General features: G+C 38.5%; 1 protein-coding gene across 9 annotated transcripts in view; it reads right to left on the bottom strand.

Annotated features, from left to right (window-relative positions):
- Positions 1-16,077, bottom strand: part of LOC110812604 (Nucleic acid-binding, OB-fold-like protein) — a 56,910-nt gene that overhangs the window by 20,614 nt on the left and 20,219 nt on the right. For 8 of the 9 annotated variants that reach the window (XR_015818505.1, XR_002539322.2, XM_088218039.1 and 5 more), the window contains 4 exons: positions 13,070-13,141; positions 12,734-12,820; positions 12,450-12,521; positions 12,266-12,355 (listed from right to left, as the gene is read on the bottom strand). Coding sequence is in view for 6 of the 9 variants with exons in the window: in XM_088218039.1 (XP_088074165.1) it covers positions 12,266-12,355; positions 12,450-12,521; positions 12,734-12,820; positions 13,070-13,141 (321 nt within the window). In the remaining 3 variants the exon portion in view is untranslated. The remainder of the gene's footprint in view (positions 1-12,265; positions 12,356-12,449; positions 12,522-12,733; positions 12,821-13,069; positions 13,142-16,077) is intronic. The other variant, XR_002539323.2, reaches the window with a different exon arrangement.

Below are 16,077 nucleotides of genomic sequence, written 5' to 3'. Positions count from 1 at the left end.
TGACAGACAATGTGCCAACAAGCTATTTCCAGATGCAAAAGAAGTTGAGCCCCAAGCAGGCTCGTTGGCAAGACTTCTTAACCGAATTTGAATACTGCTTGCAGTACAAGCCTAGCAAGGCTAACGTGGTGACTAATGCCCTGAACAATAGGGCAGAACTTGCTCGATCGCCATGAGCACACCACGAAGTGATCTACTTGGCTGCATCAGAGACGAGATGTAGTATGATCCCTTGTCCAAAATTTTGGCAAAGTATGCTAACGAAAAAAAAAGACGCGGCAACTCTGGATGAAGGGATGCTCCTAACAACTGGAGTTGCACATTCATGCCGAAATGGGAGAATTTGCGAAAGAAAATAATCAAAGAGCGTCACAACATCAAGGAACAAAGTGCATCTTGATGCTTGTGCAAAACTATTATTATTGATCTCGAATGCAAGATGACATAGAAGCCTACGTGCGGATTTGCCATATCTTCCAATAAGACAAAGTCAAGCAATAGCACCTCGCTCAATTGTTTGAGCCTCTGCCCAACCCCGAAAAACCATGGGAGAGTGTTTCCATAGATTTCATTATGGCCTTACCAAAATCAGCCAGATATGGAAGCATAATGGTCGTCGTTGATAGGTTCAGCAAGTATGCCACCTTCATTCCAATCTCGGCAAACTGTCATGTGGACGAAGTTGCTTGTTTATTCCTCAAGAATGTTGTGAAGTTGAGGAGGCCCTCTGATGTGATAATAAATAAGGGGGATCCTTGCAACAAGCAGGAAAGCCATTGCAGAAATATTTCTGGAATCCAAGCGTCCATGAGGATATGACAACGGAGAGGCAAAAGCAATCGTGCAATAATGTGCTTCCAGGACACAGTAGGAAGTACTCTTGAACAAAAAGTACTCATTGAAGGTCTACCCAAATCCAAGTCCAAGACCGCAAAGAAAGTGAGTTAGGGAATAGAAAAAATCAAACCAGCTTGAACATCAGTCTAAGATGAGGAGAAATTAGAGAAGAACTGAAATGAGAAGTTTTTGGGTTTCACGGCCAAATAGAGGCTCGGCCCCAAAATTTCGCTTCAAGAGGAAGCCCAAAATATAATATGGGTATGGATACCCGTCGGATACACGTGTAGGCATGCACATGTGCGAGAAGAAGCACCCGCACATGGGGATTTTTGCCGACACGAAGGAGCACATTGAGCGTGTCGAAGAGAAGCACCTGCGCGCAGCAGGAGCGCGCATGTATCAACCAAGTGCGCGCAAGAGAATGCACACCTACGAGTGGAATCTGCCATGTGCATGCAACGTCCACGTGCGTGAGGAGGCTTCCACACACGCCAAGCGCACGCAACCAGTAGGCTTGCATGCCACTTGCACACAGCCAGCCTGGGAGCAACACTTTGGGTCGATTTGTACTCCTTTATCCCCTTTTTCCTAATTTTCCTGTGATTCCAAGCTGAAAAAAGGGACTTCTACAAGTTTTTAGATGTGATTAAAGTGCAAAATTAAATGAGAAATTCTACTCAAATTAGAAGTCCAAGGAAGATAAAGGCATATGGAGATTTGGATAAAGAGAAAAGAATTTTCAAGTAATTGTTTTAATTTTCTTTTATTATTTTATTTATTTTAGATAAGCACTTAATTATTTAAATTATTTTGTCTAAGTTTTCTAGTCAAGCTAAGTTTAAGTATTCAAGTAGGAATATTTAATCCTACTTTTATTCGTCTTAGAAGAATAAAGGCTATATAAACGCTTCAATCTTTAGGTTGTAATCACAACTTCAAGAATTCAGAAAATTAATAAAGTTCAAGCTTTTGTTTGCTTCTCAAAAGTTAGTGTTCTTCAAGTTAGAGAGCTTTACAAGTCTTATTGAGCCAAAGAATCAGTATTGACTTATCGAGTAAACCGTGGTATCCTTCATTATCCTTTTTATTTTTCCTAATTATCTTGAATTCACATTCTATATTGGTGGATGTAGTTTCAAGTAAAGATGGTAAATTAGATGGTTAAGCTTTCTGATTGTTGTGTTGTGTGAGGTTCTGGGAGTCAAAACAATCTTTTCCCGTCCCTCCCTTGTCATTTGATAACAGAGCACTATGCGACTCTTATCACCCTCGAAACATCATTAGTGATAGAGACCCGTGCTTCACAAGAAAATTTTGGCGCAAACCATTCAAATTGTTGGGGACAAAGCTGAACTTCTCAATCAACTTCCATCCACCAAGCGATGCTTAGACCAAGCAGGTGAACGCATTGCTGGAACTCTACTTGAGTCACTATGTCAGTGTCCATCAGCAAGATTGGGCAAAGCTACTTGATGTGGCCCAATTCTCATACAACTTCCAATAAAGCGAGTCCACTACCAAAAGTTCCTTCAAAATTGTCATGAGACTTCAGCCTTTAATGCCCAACATCATTGCCTGTACATATGGGGGTAGCAGCCCAATGGCTTACAAGCTCGCGCGCGAGTGGCATGATAAGTCAAACATTACAAAGGCCTGTCTTAACAAGGCCGCTTGCCGGATAAAGAAGTAGGCTGACACCAAGTGGCATCCTGTGGGCAACATGGTGAAGATCAAGCTCCAACCCAACCAATTCAGGTCCCTGCGTAAAGTACACAAAGGGTTGGTGTAGAGATATGAAGGATCCTTTCCTATCATAAAAGAGTTGACAAAGCAGCTTACCGAATCCAACTCCTTCCGAGACTCAAGGTACATGCTATTTTCCATATAAGTCTCTTGAAACCTTACCACAAAGACAAGGAAAATCCAAGCAGAAATATGTCTAAGCGAACCTCTATTGCCTTTGTCACTGAGTTCGACAAGGATGTGGAATGCATCCTTACAAATAGGGTAGCTCACAAACATGGCGTGCAAAGCTACATGGAATGCTTAGTGAAGTGAAAAAATAGGCCGTAAAGCAAGGTCACGTGGGAACGAGATACCTACTTTGGTAGTTCATTGACACTATCCAACACTACAAAGAGGAAGGAGCGTCGAGAGCGTTGCGCAATGCTACGCGCATGTGCCACACAACAAAGTCTCGGGCGGGCCAGGAAACGCGAGCGCACACATGCAGGCTGCCTACCTTACCCGCACACGTTGCCTAGTTGCAGGAAAAATTCCAATCCCGTAGGAAAAAGCTAGAATGCAGAAGTAACTCTAGAAGTTGTAAGAAAGCTCTAACAAGTGCCTGCCAAGCTAGATGCTAGTTTGGAAGGCTCCAAAAGCCAATAGAAGCATGCTACCTACTCACCACTAGAATATCCTAGACACTTCCAACATGTATCTCTTGTAAATATCTCTTGTACATAAGTCTAAAATTCTCTAGAGCTTTAATGGACCATTAGATCAAATTGATTCTAATCCTTCATTGAGGGGGCCAAGTATTATAAATATGTCACCCTCTTCATTTGTAAAGTATTAGCAAACACTCAAGCATACTTGTAAGCCTACAAGCTCTCAACAATACTCTCTTTTTCTTCCAAGCTCACTAGTCTCTCTTGCTTTTAAGTAATTCCTCCTACAAACAAAAGGCTTGCTTACTTTGTCTTTGGTGCTTTTATTACGTGTTACACGAGTAAGCCTCAAAATTACTCGACCTATGACAGGTTGTTGTTAAACCCTACGCATGTTGTCGTACAACCAAGCCTCAAATAAGCTAGGAAACGTGCACGCGCACACGCGATCTACTTGTCTTGCCAACGCAAGCTACCTAGCTACGAGATAAATCCTGATCCTGTGAGAAAATTTTGGAATGCGGGAGAAAACTATAGAAGCTGGGGAAAAACTCTAGCAAGTGCCAAGCTGCCAGCCAGGAAGGCTCCAGAAGCCAATAGGAGCATGCTACCTGCTCACCACTAGAATGTCCTAGACGCTTCTAACATATATCTCTTGTAAATATATCTTGTACATAAATTTAGAATTCTCTTAGGCTTTAATGTACATTGTTGGATCTAATTGATTTTAACCATTCATTGAGGGGGCCAAGCACTATAAATATGCCACCCTCTTCATTTGTAAAGCATCAGCAAACACTAAAGCATACTTGTACGCCTATAAACTCTCAGTAAAGCTCTCTTATTCTTCCAAACTGACTACGCTCCCTTGCTCTTAGCTAACTCTTCTTATACACAAAACACTTAGTTTTTGCCGCTTAGATTGAGTGTCGCACGGGTTAGCCTCGAAATTACTCGGCATGTGACCGATGGTACCAGAGTTAAAGATCCATCCTAAGTAAGTGTCGCACAGGTAAATCTCAAAATTACTCGGCCCGTGACAAGTGGTATTAGAGTGAAGGTTCCGTCCTACCTTTGACTCAACCAACTCTAGCCACGAGCATGGCATGAAAGAAGTTGAAGTTGTCGGAGTAGAGATACTGCAGGAGCAAAGCTTGAGGGCACGAAGAGCCCCGTGCTCAGCCTAAGCGAGGTAACTCAAAAGATTATGTCTTTGCCACTACAGGTGAGTCACTTCAGCCTCGCATCTCACATCTGGAACACAATATGGGGAACATCCAAACCTCCCTGTGGGAACTTCTCGACACCATGGACAACCTTATCCAAGAGAATACAGAAATAACACGTGCTACCAAGGCCATGATGTCAGAGCTCGGCAACGTGTTTATGGAAGAAATGGCTTCCCTTGCCCAAATCATTTCTAATCTCTGGAGATTTGTCAAATGAGAGATCAGCAGGCTACGATCGAAGATGGATGAATTGCACGCACAATGGGATTCGCATCAGCATGTCACTAGTCCTCCCTCCACTAGCACTGGTACCACAGGCGCCCATGCGCTCAGGGTGCCGAAGCCAGCAATTTTCAGTGGCACTAGGAACGCCACATGTGTGGAGAATTTCCTCTTTGGTTTAGAGCAATACTTTGATGTCTTGGGAGTGATCGATGACTACTTTCGAATCAACAATGCCCTGACATTCCTCCAGGTTGCAGTCCAACTCTAGTAGAGGCGTAAGTACACTGAAAGGGAGAAAGACCTATGCATCATCAATACTTGGGTGTAGTTTAAGACCGAATTGCGAAAGTACTTTGTACCTCACAATGCAGACATGGAACCATGAGGCAAACTGCGTCGTCTATGGCAATCCAGTGGTACCTCCAACTACATCAAGGAGTTTACTACTCTCACGTTCAAAATTGAAGATCTGTTCGACAAAGGCGCCCTCTTCTTCATGGATGGGCTCCAAAATTGGGTAACGGTAGAGTTGGAAAATTGCGGTGTAGAGACGTTAGATGCTACTATCTCGGATACAGAATTGCTCAACAACTTTTCCTTCGAATCCATGTCCAAGAAGCCGCACTCCAGTAAGAGTGGGGAAGACAAGTCCAGGCAGAAGAAATAGCAAAGCTGCAAAGAAAGTACGCAATAGAAACCCTCTTCTAATGGCTCGAAAAAGGATAAGTCTAAGTGCGACTCGAGTAAACCGTCCAGCCCTTACTTCATGTGCAACAATGCACACTATGTACGAGATTATCCTAACAAAAAGACCTCAAGTGCCATTGTGGCCAAGTTCCACAAGGGGAAGTTTCAAGAGGATCCTCAGGCTAGCGCAGGATCTCTACAGCTACTTGGTAATCTAACCAAGCTATTCTCTCCAATCACCCCTAAGGACGAGCATGTTATATGGTGCTGGACACAAGGGTGACACACAACTTCATTGATGAACAAGAAACTGAGCACCTTGGCTTGCGCATCGTGAAGAAGGGCTCCATCATCAAGGCCATAAACTCCACTGTTGAGCTCGTCATTAGCATGCAGAAGCCGTGCTCATGAAAATTGGTGATTGGCAAGGTACACTAAACTTTTACATTGTGCTCATGGATGACTTTAAAGGTGTTCTAGATCTAGCGTTCTTTTACAAGGCACTTGCATTCACTATCCCTGCATCGGGCTCTCTCATCATGTTATCCCTATGCAGAGCCTTAAGAGATCAAAGTCCTCCATGATCTCGACCTTGCAATTCAAGAGGGGATTAAAGTCGACAACAAGCTATGTTGCAATTGGGCAGGAGCTTAGCAACGGTGAAGGCGAAGTTGAGCAAGTGGCGCTAAAATGTGTCCAAGCGATCCTTGAGAAGTACAAAGATGTGATGCCCCCAAAGCTTCCCAAGAAGCTCCCACTAAGGTGAGAGGTAGATCATCAAATCGAGCTGGAACTAGGTGTCAAGCCTTGGCTTCCTATCATATGGCATCTCGAGTTGGCAGAACTAAAGAACAAGACCTCCTTGATGCGGGCCTATATCCGGCCCTTTAAAGCCCATTATGATGCATCAATCCTATCCTAAAAGAAGAAAGATGGGTCGCTAAGTATGTGCATTGATTATAGAGCATTCAATAAGATCACTATCAAGAAAAAATATCTCATCCCCTTGATAGTTGATCTATTTGATCAATCGGGGAAGTGAGAAAGAAGCTTGACTTGTGCTCAAGGTATTATTAGGTACGCATTGCCACAGGTGATGGGGCCAAAGACCGCATGCGTGACAAGATATGGTGCTTTCAAGTTTCTTGTTATGTCGTTCGACCTCACTAATGCCCTACCACATTCTGCACGCTTATGAACAAATTGTTCCACCCCTTTCTTGATCAACTTGTGATGGTCTACTTGGACGACATTGTGGCGTATAGCACTACATTAGAGCAACATGTGCAGCACCTTAAGCAGGTTTTTCAAGTCCTCTGTGAAAACGAGCTATACCTAAAAGCAGAAAAATGCTCTTTTTCTCTAGCAAGATTGGAGCTCCTAAGACACAGAATCAAGGATGGCAAGTTGATGATGGACCTAGTGGAACTGCAAGCAATCCAGGATTGGATGCCTCCCACGAAAGTGTCCGACTTAAGATCATTCCTTGGGCTGATGAACTACTATCGGCGGTTCATCAAGGGGTATTCTGGCATAGCATTACCCCTCAACACAGACTTGTTTAAGAAAAATCATACGTGTAAGTAGACATAGGAGTGTAAAGTAGCCTTCTAGAAATTGAAGCAGGCGGTCTATGAAAAACCTGTCATGATCCGTCCGAATTACTCCAGACCTTTCGAGGTACACACTAACGCCCCTGACTGGCGCAATTGGAGGAGTATTAACGCAAGAGGAGCTCCCGCTGACAAAAGTCATAAGCTTAACAACCAGAGATGCGTTATAAAATCCAAAAGAAAGAAATGATAGCCATCATTAGCTGCCCACCTACGTAGAGACATTATCTTCTTGGTAGCAAGTTTGTCATCATGATAGAAAATGTGGCAACAAACTATTTCCATATGCATAAGAAGTTGAGCCCCAAGCAAGCTCGTTGGCAAGACTTCTTGGTCGAATTTGACTATTGCTTGCAATACAAGCCCGACAAAGCCAACATGATGGCTGACGCCCTAAACAGAGGGGTAGAACTTGTCTCGATCGCTATGAGTACAAAACGGAGCGATCTATTTGGCCGCATCAGAGAGGGGATGCAGCACGATCCCTTGGCAAAGCTTGTTAACAAAAATAAGATGCGGCGATTTTGGATAAAAATGAGATGCTCCTAACAATTGGTAATTGCATATTTTTGCTGAAATAGGAGAATTTGTGGAAAAAAACAATCAAAGAGTGTCTTGACACCAAGTGGGCTGGCACCCAGGAACTACGCGCACCTTGACACTCGTGCAAAACTATTAATATCAGCCCGCATACAAGATGGCGTAGAAGACTACATGCAGACTTGCATTATCTGCCAGCAAGAGAAGGTCGAGCAGTAGCACCCCGTCAGATTGCTTGAGCCTTTACCTATTCCCGAAAGACCTTGAGAGAGTGTCTCTATTTCATTGTGGCCCTGCAAAAATCAGACAGGTATGGAAGCATAATAGTTGTCGTTGATAGATTCAACAGGCATGCCACCTTCATTCCAACCTCGGCAAAATGCCAGGTGGACGAAGTTGTTCATCTATTCCTCAAGAATGTTGTGAAATTATGGGAAGTCCCTCGAAGCATCATCAGTAATAGGGACCCGCATTTCACAAGAAAATTCTAACGCGAATTGTTCAAATTGTTAGGGACATAAGTGAACTTCTCAACCAACTTCCATCTGCAAAGCGATGGCCAGATCAAGCGGGTGAACATATTGCTAGAACTCTACTTACAGCACCACGTCAATGCCCATCTGTGAGATTGGGCGAAACTACTTGAATTGGGCCCATACAAACCTCCAACAGAGCAAGTCCACGGGCAAAAGTTCCCTTCGAGATTGTCATGGGACAACAGCTCCTAATGCTCAATATCATTGTCTCTACATATGAGGTTAGCAACCTAGTGGCTTACAATCTCGCGTGTGAGTGGCACGAGGACGCAGACATTACAAGGGCTTGCCTTGAAAAGATCGCTCGCTGGATGAAGAAGTGTACTGACACTAAGCGGTATCCAGTGGAGTATTCCATGGACAACATGGTGATGATCAAGCTCTGACCCAACCAATTCAAATCCTTATGTAAAGTGCACAAAAAGTTGGCGCGAACATACAATGGCCCCCTTCCTGTCATCAAAAGAGTTGGCAAGGCGACTTACCAAGTCCAATTCCCTCCAAGACTCAAGTTACATCCTGTCTTCCATGTAAATCTCTTGAAGCCTTACCATGAAGGCAAGGATGATCCAAGTAGACGTGAGTCCAAGAGTTCCTCTACTATCGTTATCACTGAGTTCGACAAGGAAGTGGAATGCATCCTTGCGGATAGGGTGATTCGTAAACACATTGTGCCAAGCTACACGAAATACTTGGCGAAATGGAAAAATATGTCAGATAGCAAGGTCATATGAGAACGAGAAGACCTACTTTGGAAGTTTAATGCAACAAGGAGGTAAGCGCGACGAGGGCGTCACATGATTGGGTGGGGGAGGGTGTTACACCCTGAGCATGTTGCCACACAGCCAAGCCTCGGATGGGCCAGGAGACATCTGCACGCACCCTCAAGCTGTCTATCTTACCCGCGCACGCTGCCTAGTTGTGGGAATTATCCAGATCCTACGAGAAAATTCTAATATTCGAGAGAAAACTCCAGAAGCTAGGCGAAAACTCTAGCAAGTGCCAAGCTGCCAGTCCGAAAAGCTCCGGAAGCCCGTAGAAGCATGTTGCCTACCTACCACTGAATGTCCTAGAGACCTCTAGCATGTGTCTCTTGTAAATATCTCTCGTACATAAGTCTAGAATTTTTTAGGAATTTAATGTACGTCATTGAATATCATTGAATCTAGTCATCCATTGAGGGGGTCAAGCACTATAAATATGTTACCCCCTTCTTTTGTAAAGCATCAGTAAGGACTCAAGCATACTTGTAAGCCTATAAGCTCTCAGTAAATATGCCACCCCATGACATAACAATAGGTTAGTATGTAAACTAGCTAGTACTTATGCCGATCCCAATCATAAATTGGTACTTGCAAAAGAGGATAAGTCTATAGATAAAGAGATGTATCAGAAATTAAGTGGAAGATCAATATATATATCACACATAAAACTAGACATTGTCTATGTCGTAAGTGTTATATATCAATTAATGCACAGACCTAAGGAGGTGCACTTATATTTAGCTCACAAAGTGCTACAATACCTAAAAGAGTTATCAGGGAAAGAAATCATGTTTAGAAAAAATGACAGTGTGCAGAACCTAAGATCAACTAACATGATCAAAAACCCCATATATAATGATGCGGAACCCAAGATCAAAATATGCAATTCAAAACCCCACATATAACATTAGTATGCAAAAATTTATCTCTAAATAAATACTCCCTACTTGATCCGCACTCAATAAGGGAATGAAAACCAAGATAATAGAGATAATTGAATTGATTAAAATACCGTAAGGAAAATCTTGATAAATTAAAATCAATTCAAAACAGAATTTGATAAAAATGTCACAAGTTATTTTGATAGTTGAAAACTCACTAGTTGAAAACTAAAACTTAATAATTTTATTAATTGAAACTTCAATTATAACAAGTTGGAATTGATAACTTATTTATAGTGTCGGTCATGTGAATAATAAGGAAAATAATATTTTAATTTAATGAAAAAATTACATAGGAAATTAAATATAGAATAGAATAGGAAAATTAACAAAATTAAAAAAATTATAACTAAAATAGGATAAATATGATATCCCTTTTTAAAAAAAGAAGATCTTAATTAATTACGAAGATTTAGGAGAAGAAATTCTGGCAAAATATTTTTCTCTTTCTCAAGTGTTTTTCTTTTCTGTAAAATTTAGCATTTAAGGAATTTTTATGTTTCTCAAGATAACTTGAGATTTAGGATCAATTTTCTTCTTTGGCCAATTCTCCGTCTTAAAAAGAAAGATTTTCCATGGGATTAAGAAAGAAAATCTCATGGGGCTTTTCCCTTTTCTTACTCACATCAGATAGCTTATCCTTATAAGCTTATACAGATGCAGACTATATAGGGCCAGTAATAGACAAAAAATCCATCATAGGAAGATTAATATACCTATCACATATAAGACCAAACATAGCCTATATTATAAATGTTACAGATTAGTTAATGCACAAACCTAAAGAGGTGCATTTACATGCTGTCCACAGAGTGCTACGTTATCTAAAAGGGACATTCTGGAAAGGAATCGTGTGTAAAAAGAATGATAGGTTGTCCTTATAAGCTTATATAGATGCATACTATATAGGACCAATGGTGGATAGAAGATCCACCATGAGTTACTGTACATTTCTTAGGAGTAATTTGGTCACTTGGAGAAGTAAAAAGCATAATGTGATTGAAAGGTCCGGTGCAAAATCTGACTTCTGAGCAATAGCTCAAGGAGTATGCAAACTACTATACCTAAAGAGAATTTGAAAAAATCTAATGATCAAATAGGATAGCACGTAATAACAAATTGGCCAAAAGTATCGCTCATAACCCGGTACAACATGACAAGACCGAACATATCGAAGTCGATAGATACTTTATCAAAAAGAAGCTAGACAAGTTTAATATGTACTTCATACATACCTACTAGTTCATAATTGACAAATGTGTTGATCAAAAACTTGAGTAATATAACATTTTAGATTGTCAATGGTAAATTAGGGATAGATAATATCAATTCTCTAGTTTGAAAGGGAGTGTTAAAAAGTGTATTATGTAATTAAATTGAAGGGCTTTAGGTTAAAATACACCCTGTGTAATTAATTGTCTATTTTCTTTTCTATTCTAGAAAAATTATATACATAGGACCACGATTATTCAATAACATACAATTACCCATTCTTAACAGGTGTTTCAATGTCTTCTTTAGCTGTGGCTTTCTCTATGATTCTTCTCCAATGGGCTAGCACTTCCAATAATAATACTCTACCATCTCTTGAGTAAGAAAGTATCCAAAACTTGAACATACTTTATCATTCAAAATATTGTCAAGGAGACAACATGAGTTTTTATTACAAAGAGAAAAGCAGCTATGCAAGAATTAAATTCCAGATTTGTCTAACAGCCATATGTCTTATCTTAGACTTATTCCTTCTTCCTTTCTATTAAACACACATATTACACAGCACACACATGAAAACAAATATACACATAATACAATATTTCAACCCCTACTCATTATTTATGAATTACATGATTTCTTTCTCTTCCTTTGATACACTTTATCAAACGGAATTAATTTTACACTTGTGGCTTTCAAACTGATTTCTTGGGAACTTGCAGATCAAATTGGCACTTCGCTGTACAGATTTTGCACTTCAGAACAAGCGCCATCTTAGGGGGAAAGGGATGTTGGGAACTCCAGAAGTGAAAAAGTAATCCCTTTGGATAAGTGTACAAAAGGATGAGAAAGAAATTATGCAATTATATTAAGTTATTTGTGTATTTTGCAGGCATGTTACTGTGTAATACATGTACTACATGTGTTTGATAGAACAGAAGTATAGGATAAGACATATGGGCAGTTAGGCAAATCTGGAAATTAATTTCTGGTATAACTGCTCCCTAATAAAGCTCATGCTGTCTCTTTCATAGAATTATGAATAAAGAAGTATATTCAAATATTAGATATTTTCTTACACGAGATATCATAGGATTCTTTCTAGCAAATTTTTAAATTAGATTAATGATAGGTAAAGGAAGGAAAACCCAAAAACATCACAGAGATCCTAACGATTTCTATGTCCATAGACCCACGACTAAATTAGTTAGCCGGATTATAATATATTTTTTGTCAATACCACATGATATGCGCCAGAATATATGTTTAAAGGGTGAAAACATACCTTGGTATCTGCTTCTGTTACTTCTAGTCCTCCATCCAATGGATTACGATCACCAACCACAGACTCTAATGCCTCAGTTAATGGATCTGGCTATCAGAACCAAAACAGAAATTAGAAGATCTATTTGAAATTCTATTCTTAATCTACAGAAACTCAATGCAGAAAATAAGTGCATATGGATTACTGTAATCTCTTTCAACGATAAAAAGATGCGTTCCAGCACAAAATCCAACTGGTGTACTTTTGCCTCCACAATCTGATACCAGATAACATAAAATGTATGATAATCAATGGGTTCACTAAGAAGCAGATATTAAATAAGTACTTTATTGAATTCATATACAAGTTAAAAATGAGAGGACTCAATGAACAAAAAACTATAAGACTAATAAGTATCTGAGCAATTTGAAATATTCTAAACAAAAACATCAAATTTTGTGCTATTTAATTTTAAGAAAACAAGTATACCTGACCAATTTTGAAATACATTGCAGGATCCAAGGTAGCATCCCATGATACTTCTGTTTGGTGAATTAGTGCAGAAACACCTTCAACCTATTTTAGATAAACAGAAGAAAATTTAGATTAAAAAATTCAGTAACTGAAATAACAAACCTGTTGCTGAAGTTCACATTACTGAATCTTTGATTCGTAAATTTAGCAAGCAAGCCCAATTTATCAGCACCACACAAGTATGTTACACAAATAGCTTTAAATAACTTTACAATTCAAATCTGATTACCTGGAGCAAGAACTGTGAAAAAGAAAAGTACAGACTGCATGACTCCCAAACATAAAATTTACCTCTACAAATATACCAAAATAACTGATCTTCTTGATGCAGCATTTCACAACATCCCCAACACGAAGTTTAGCCTAAAAGAACAAATGACATAAAAGGTTAACACATTTTCAGGAAAGAGTACACTTTATACATGAATGATATACTTTAGTTTATTGTTCCCCGACCAGTTTTTCATAATAATATCTTTGGCAGTTCGACCAAATTCTCATTCATGTAGAACAAATAACACCAACCTTTGACCAAGGCAAAAAAAGAAAAGATAAAATTAAATCTTTGTCAACCAGATTTCAAGTTGACATGTGCTACGCCCCAAATATCAGGAAATATGGAGAACAAAGACGAGGGGTTGGGCTTCGCAAGAGGAAGAACAATGGCTTTTGTCCTAGTCGCTATGTTGATTTAGCTTAGGTTTCTACTTTGAGCTTAACAAAGAAAAGATGTTAACTAGATAAGGATTTCGAGTTTTATTAATGCTAACCATACTGTTAGGATTTCATAAGCATCAATGGTCTAGGTGCATTTTTCACAATGGATTTGTTATTGTGGGACCCTGAGTTCTCCTGTCTAGCCCGCATTGTAAAAACTATACGAAACACAATAAAAGATTACATAAATGTTGCAGAATGGATAAACTTTAAATTGTAAATAGATTAGAAATTATAATTCAACTAAATGTAAACTATTTTACTATTTATGAGTTTATTATTATAGTTTTAATAAAATTAGGATTTTATTTTTATTAATATTTAATTTTCCTATTTATTTTAGTATTTTATATTAAGTATTTCTAATATTATAGTATTAATTTCCGATCTTACTAGGAGTAATAGTTCTAATATTATTGTATTTAGTATTTCTTAATTTAATCTTATTTAGTATAGCTTGACTCATATCTTTATAATTTTAGTTTTTAAGAGCATTCAGTTATTCAATAAAATATCTCAATTTTTTTATTGTATGATAAAATCAAACCCGTAAGTATGATGTTCAAGATCTCTTACAATGTTATATCTAAGAAATATGAGGTATTATATCTAGGTTTTTATTTTCAAATCCCCAAACGGATAAATCAACCTTACTTTTCCTACATCAACGAGGCATAGGAAAAGAATAACTTCCCAGTAAAAATAGTTGGTGAAGAAAGTATTAAACATGACCAACCATTAGAACTTCCACAGAGAGAGGAATTTAATTATCATCCATGATGAGCAGTTACCCTTCATCAAGCATCCATGACAATACACGCATAAACACTCTACTTCCTATAGAAAGTACTACCACAATGTTTGGAAGTTCTTCAATCTATCACACCTATGAGATTATTCTTTTCTACTATGAAACAATCCAGAGTGCCAATTTGGTTATTAGATGATTTTCCTTAGAAACTTTAAGGATTACTTGTTTGTTAGCATGCTTACTATCCAATCCTCATCCATTATCCTCCAAGTTTCTCTAAAGTCCTCCCTCGTCATCCCTATGTCATCTACAAGAAGACCCATGGCAAGAAAGATTTGAAGTATTTCAAGTACAAATGTACTTTCTCATACAATTGTCAATGGAAAGGATGTAAGACCAATTGTGCTTAGTTTATCTACATAAGGATTTTGGGTTCTATAATTTCTTAAACATGCATCATTAAGTGTTTAATTGTATCACATAACTAAAACAGAGAAATTCTCAAATAAGTACTTTATTGAATAATTGAATTGTGCTTAAAAAGTGAGATTATAAAAATATTTATGACGCTTACGAGTAACTTTTCTCAAAATAAAATAATTAAGAAGCACTAATAATAATAGGAAGCTAAATGCTAAAAAAATAGAATCCTAAAATTAGTAACATTATGACAATATACTCCAAAAAAAATATAATCGTGTAATATCTTAAATAAATATAAACTCTAGACTATTTAGGCAGTCTAAACCTAACTCATTTTGCATCATCTCCCAAGTTATAAAAAAAAATTCGACGAGTTTTAAAGTGGCGAATGATGTAAAACCCTGATCTTCGAGCTTCTCCATGAAATTAGCCAAATTTGTGATCGAGCATGCTCTTCAAAACCCAAAGATGGAACACAATTTTTTTAGTGTAAAATCCTGGTCATAGGATGAATCAACATATTGACAAATTGGTGTATCAAGTTTCTCCTTGCATAGAACTTCCACAAAACATGCAGGTTCTTATTTCTCTACTTTAGGGTCAGCTAAGATGCATGTTGTTGTAGCCAAATTTGAGGTATCTACTTTATCTTCAGCTAAATTATCATAGGGTACATAACCTTCCTCCTTTTCTTTCATATTTCCTTTCGTTTCATCCTAACCAAATTGTTCTTCTTTGGGCATTGGTAGGCATATTTCCAATCTGTTCACACTTGAAACAAGCAATTTTGTTGCATTGGAAGGATTGTTAACAATTGATATTGATCCATCCAAAGGTCTTCTTGGAAGTTGATTCCAAGAAATATTATTCACCATCAAAGGTAAATTGTAACTTTGGGCTATAGTCTTCGAAGATGCCCGGATTAATTTTCTTTTAATTTCAGTCCTTAAGCATGGTTTCAATTGAGATGCCACATGATTATCACCTTCTACCAACTAACTTCAAAGTTCTAACTCTTCAAACTTAAATGTGCACTCAGTTACCAACATATATATCACCTCAAATAAAGGTGCAAACCCCACCAAGAGTCTCGTCAAAGCAGTTCGAAGGTGAATATTTTTTATAAAGAATAGTTCATATTGTCCCGTGTTTCAACCGACGAGTGTCTTCTTTTTATTAGATTCTAATTAATATTGTACCACAACATTTTTGTGAAGCTCACAAGCTTCATGCTAACAAATCCAACTTTTCATGCATCCGAGATTTCCTACTAGTTGAAATATATTTCAATTAAACTAAGCAAACTGAGGAAGAAATCAGAATTCCATCTTCCATCAAAAACAAGAGTTTTGACTTAACCTTCCTGGTAAAATCCTCATGACTATCCTCAACAGGTCTCCTATCAGCT

The sequence above is a fragment of the Carica papaya genome, chromosome 4 (assembly GCF_054855325.1).
Source record: "Carica papaya isolate Zhongbai chromosome 4, ASM5485532v1, whole genome shotgun sequence".
In the NCBI taxonomy this organism is placed as follows: Eukaryota; Viridiplantae; Streptophyta; class Magnoliopsida; order Brassicales; family Caricaceae; genus Carica; species Carica papaya.
The sequence above is the reverse complement of the archived record's forward strand: the minus strand, read 5'-3'. Positions and strand labels throughout refer to the sequence as shown.